The following is a 5,715-nucleotide window of genomic DNA, read 5'->3' on the forward strand; positions in this document are numbered from 1 at the left end:
CTCTCTAAAGGATAGTTGCTCAATGGCGGCTGTGTCACTAGCCTCCGCCACAGACGAAACTAAACTCTAGATCTGGTTAAGTCCGTCTGCGAAACAACACCGAACTCCTTGTTCTGGGCCCCCACATGCATACCAGGATTTGAGTATTCGTCATTACTGGTCTGTTAATAAAGTTCAGGTCAAACTTTGCAAAAGCTGTTTAACTCAATTTAATAAAAGGCCAGTATAGAAACGTAATAAAATACCAGTCGATGATTAATTGCATTCAGTTTATTATTTTGTTGTTTAACAATGACACTTAACAATATCAGCTCCCTTTGAAAAATACATACTAATACGTCTCAAATAGCACTACAGCAGTTTACGATCATTTCCTCTGGGGGCGAGTGTCTATTACTCGTCTCAGGTTTCAGATACAGCACGACCGTTTAGTGGTTGGGTGGGACGAAAGTTGTTGCAAAATGAGTGTTCTTCGTGATCAAGGAGACGCCTCATTAATTTCAACTAGAAGAAAACGTATAAATTTATCAGTGAAGACTTAGGGCCTGTTTACAAGGAGGTGGAAGACCCCAGCTAGGCGGGGTAACCCGCCTGTCCATTGAATCTCTCATTTTACTTTTGTCACGTTTACGTGATAGGTGGCGTGACCCACCACATCTGGGGTCCCCTACCTCCGTGTAAAGCAGGCCCTCGCTGCCTGTATCAGTTTTATTACCATAAATGTATTTTGATATCGTTATACAGCAGCAATGTGTGTAATCTGAATATAATTTTTCTTCAAATTGTTTTTCTTTTAATTTTTCCACTAAATGTATTTCTTCATGCATATAACACAAGGAAATATTAGTTTTAAAAGTTGCAATTGTAATGTAAGGTAACGTAATGATTCGATTTAGCACCCGGGGCGCTTATTTACTTTTGGTACCTCAAGGGAGGGCGCTTATTTCTTTTTGAGAAACAACCGAATGTTCAAAACAAAATATTAACATTTATTTAAAAAAAAACAATGACAGAAACTGTAACAGTAACAAATATACGATGAATGTTCAGTTAACGTGGGGGAATTTTAATCTATTTCTACGCCGATAGCTTTGACAGTGTTACTTACGTCAATACCATTTCTGGTTCCACGTTCAGTTCGTTGATAGTGTAAAAAGGAGGTCGGTAGGCAACACACGACTTTTACCTCGTGCCAAAATCGGCTGCTTGTTCCAATAAATTTCTAGAATGGCACTTACTAGCATGGGACACTTAATAGAATAGCGGCGCTTATTAACAAAAACCAGAAACTCATAAGGGGTTGAAACGTGTAACTCGCGTTCAATGATCGTGAATATTCACTTTCACTTTTACCATATTTGAAAACCTTAGTGACGGATATCCATTTTCAACAAAATGGCTGCCGCGCGATCACTATGCAGATGTTTTTAAGACGAGAGTTCTGTATTTCAAGGTTAAAAATACACCATTAAAAGACAAAAAATGGAAAGAGAAAGTTCAAAAGAATGCTCAGCTTTCTTTTTGTGGAGGATGGGAAGCTTTTCGTCAAAAAGAAACCGCTTCTCTGCCTATTGTGAGTGTGACTTCAGTATCCAAGGTGAATTTAAGCTTAATGCTTCTCACATTCATTACGCGCATCACGTTTTGCGAAGATGTCAGGTTTAGGTTTTGGACACTTTTCGATACGCAGCTAATGAATTTTATTCCAAAATATTTTTACAGTTTGTTCTAGACTTTTAACATAAGAATTTTAAAAGCCCATTAGCGGTATAAGTTTACTGTACAGAGGGTCAACGAGGCATCGTTTTTTGAAAGTGACAACTTCAAGAAGTCACGAGGACGTCATTGGGTTTCATAATGTTACGTTTGGCCCGGGTGGTAAGCCAATAACATCCTGCTCAGTATTTCGGTAAGATTCCAAGTTTCAACCTTTGAAAGCTTTCTCGGCTTTCGGGAGTTTTTCCCCTGTTTGTTGGCCATTTTTTGTAAGCTGGCGCGGGAACGTGAAGTAAAATAATTTCACATTGTTTACGAAGTTTGATTGGTCAGTTATCTTTTCTTCTCGTGCCAAATATGGTACTTTCGAAAATGAATAATCACGAGCATCGGACAAAGCAAACATATGAGAGTTACACGTTTCAACCCCTTAAGAGTTTCTGCAAAAACACGTTCGAAGGGAGGCGCTTATTCGAAGGGATACGCTTATTGGAAGGAGGGCGCTAAATCGAATCTTTCGGTAACGAGATGCTACGAAAGTAATGTAACGTGTGTTAGATATTGAACAAAAGTGGAATATAAAGAAAGACAATTGTATCTGGAGTATTTTAGTCGCAGCTCAATTTTATTTGTATTTAGTAATTCTAGAATCAGAGAAATTGGAAGTGCCAACCCCGGGGTGCCAACTGATCTAGGTGAACTAAGTTCATAACCGTTCCATGCAGTCAGCTGACTAATATTACCCCTTTACGAGGTAAAATTTTTGCCTATAGCCATTGGTTGTAATATAAATGGATTTTTACAACTAAACAATCTTCTTACGTCTTTTTTTGTAGCGGCAATAGGGGTTTTCAATACGATCCACCTCACAGACTGGTAGCAGGGAGGTGTGGTCAGAGATCCCTTGTAGGAGTAGAAAGATGCCTTCGATAAATCTGACAACTCGGGAATCAGTTCGTAAAGAAATAGTCGTTTCACCTTTTTCGTCCCATCTGTGTGAGAAAGATTGAGAAATGTACGGCGTAAGTACAATGGAACCTCTCCTTTGGAAGAGTTTGAGTGAACATTAATCACAATGACGACCGCTTTCACAACATGAACTACCTCATTTAAATTGATGCACTGCACTTATGGGAATTTAGCACACAATATATGGCCACAACAGTACGTGCGCTCTGATTGGCTGTTCTCTTGCAATAACCGGGCATTATCAGCTAGGTGTCCAAGGCACATACGATCGGTGTTAACTCGATAGTGGACGTCCTTATGGACAGCCATGTTATGGTCAACTGACACCTGTCAAAGAGGGTATCCGCTGACTAGTGTCATCTGACTGTACAACTCATTGAGGTGACGTGTTTTTTTAAGTTATCTGCTGACCAGGTTTGAATTGATCGCAGGCTCAGGTCCATAATGAAAAGGCCATATAATTGCTGCGAAGCCACCAGGCTTCCCAGCAGACTAATAGACCACTTCCGAGTCCCAAAAACCCCCACTTTCAAAATGAGGTGAAGTGCACAACCTTTCTTGTGTAAATGAGTTTTATTTGCATGATTGAAAAATCATTTCCATATCAAAGGTTGAGCACTTAACCTCGTTTTGATAGAAAGGCCCTGGGTAACTAGGAAATAGTCTATTCAGGCAGCGTGCGTGACCAGCCTGTGTTGTCTGTGCCCGAAGCTAGCCTCATTGTAAATATGTATGTATATCACTGAATTTGCGTCGATTTCATGGCCCTCGAATCCAGACCATTTTGATCGCAGCCGATCGATTCAGAATTACACTTCCAAGGGAAAAGTAAATTGGTAGATACCACTCGACTGTCGATAAAGTGGGTTGTGGAAAACTAAAGCCCCGCGAGCGTGAGAGTCGTGCCTTTTACAGAAGTACCGCTGACCGGTACTGGTTTGACAACTTTTGTTTAGTCTCTTCTTTGGAATGACAAAATTTGTAAACAGCAAACTTGACGGAATGCAAAGTGGAAAGAAATAATAGGCTGAGACACATGGTCCACTGTCCGGTTACCTAAAATCTGTAACAAAGTCATTGTAACGTGCCGGGCGACGGCGCTCACGGGTGGACCTGCTGGGGGGGGGGGCGGGGGGAACAGCATCAGAGTCGCTATCACTATCGAGGTGGGCTCCGTTTTAATCAGGGCGTGGCTGCAACTTGAAAGGCACTTCCGGGCAGGTAGGAGGGCTGTCTAGTCCAGGAAAATCCTGGGGTCGTGGAGTCGAGATCGCACTCGGTATCACTGGTAGGACTGGAGGCGCTGGACGTGTTGGCAGGGTTTTGTCAGTGGAGGAGTCTGCATCGTTAAGGCAGATGGTTTGAGATTTGTAAGTTCACACGGTCAAGAGGGAGCTGTTCATTCGAGAACTGGTCTCGTTGGGTCTACATCTCTCTTGAAGACAGACCGCGTGTGTGGATGCACTTAGGTTAAATGTGGTTACGACTAGCCACACGGGACCGCCTTGAGGCTCTTGCAGGAGCAGTTCATGTTCAAGTTCCTGTATTGCCCTCTCTGCGACTGGGTTCTTGTTCAGGCTTTTGGCATCAGCGATCTCTATAGAAATTCTTGGAAGGTGGAGACGTTCATAGTTAACTAAGGCGTCGAATCTTGGGGCGGGATCAGTGCGTATAATTGCGTGTGGACCGTCCAGTGGGCGTAGCTGGAGGTAGAGGCGGATAAGGGCATCCCTTAACGTATGCTGGCGTTCGTCTTCTAGTAAGATCGTGGAGGTGAAAGACGTCACAGTTCCCTGGAGTACGAGAACAAGCTGCCTTAATATGAAGACGTCGGCGGTGAAAGATACGCCTATGGCAGCAGGTGGGGGCTGAATGACTGCTCTACACGAGCTTTTGAAGTGTGAAGTAAGGCGGCGCAGTCGAAACAAGCCTGAGTTACACGGTCGATGGCTTTGTCCAAATATAAGGCGTATAGGTAACCGTATACAGACTGCCTCGAGTTGGTTACTATATGGATGGTTTAGCTGGACGTGGAGAGCTGTTAGCAACCCATCTAGTACCTGTCGAGGTGCAATAATGCATTTACGGCTGGGGACGAGGGGCTCGTCGCGTTTGACTACAAGTAGGTCGGCTCTTGCGATAGTAGCAGCGTTAAGATACCTCTTGACATCCTTTAAATTGTTGAGCTTTTTGGATGGACGGGAACCTTGCTGGAGATGTGCACGAGTACGGTGTAAAACAACACACTCGTTCTGTTAGTATGTTGTATGTTAGTATGTTCCGCAGGGACGAGCTCTAACAACAGAGTCCTGGGTTAGTTTCATGAAGGCGCAAACCTCCAGGCATCGTCGTCACAGGGAGAGGCATTTCGACTACCAAGTCAGCAGGGAGAATAGCGGACCCCGAAACGTGTCGCACAGAGGCTTGATACCGGCTCACTGTTGAGAGGAAGGTTCAGACACGGGGACTGGTTGAGAACTCTCCGCGGCACAGTTTTTCGTAACACCGCATACAGGGCTTACTATCGGTTAGGACACAAGCTCTGTGATGTGACTGAATCAGGTACGGGCTGAAGTGTTTGGTGGAGACGGCAATAGGTAATTTCTCTGTGTCGCACGGTAGCTACCTCGCCTGAGAACCTTGCAGTTTTTGGCACTAAAGAATTCTGCCAGATGCAACTTGCCAGCACAGGAGAGGTACAGGGTTACAACTATGCCGGGCGTACGGACGGCTCCATCGGTCACAATCCACAACTGGTCGCCCGGTCTGGGTAGTGTGATGGTGCGAGTTTGTGAGAGGGCTGCCTGTGCTTGGTGGAACGAAAGAGTGAAGGTCGACCGTCCGTTGGATTGATTCTTTAGATTCTCGTCCTGTGACAGCATTGCCAAGGTTGATGAGGGGAGTGGAACAGCCCGGAATTACACGTGAAAGCACCTTGAATGCACCGATAAATGACTTCATTTGAGCTACCGTGTTAGGCTAGGGGCACGCGTCGAGGGCTGCAACACCATATGGACTTGCTTTAAAAAG

At 44.3% G+C, this 5,715-nt stretch overlaps 1 protein-coding gene across 1 annotated transcript in view; it reads right to left on the reverse strand.

The window, feature by feature from the left end:
- Nucleotides 1-289: 289 nt before the first annotated feature.
- The window catches only part of LOC140943857 (carbonic anhydrase 2-like), a 17,041-nt gene continuing 11,615 nt past the window's right edge, over nt 290-5,715 (reverse strand). The window contains exons 6-7 of the mRNA XM_073392975.1: nt 2,539-2,708; nt 290-504 (exon numbers count right to left, since the gene is read on the reverse strand). Coding sequence (XP_073249076.1) covers nt 403-504; nt 2,539-2,708 — 272 coding nt within the window. The 3' untranslated portion in view covers nt 290-402. The remainder of the gene's footprint in view (nt 505-2,538; nt 2,709-5,715) is intronic.

The sequence above is a fragment of the Porites lutea genome, chromosome 7 (assembly GCF_958299795.1).
Source record: "Porites lutea chromosome 7, jaPorLute2.1, whole genome shotgun sequence".
Taxonomy (NCBI): Eukaryota; Metazoa; Cnidaria; class Anthozoa; order Scleractinia; family Poritidae; genus Porites; species Porites lutea.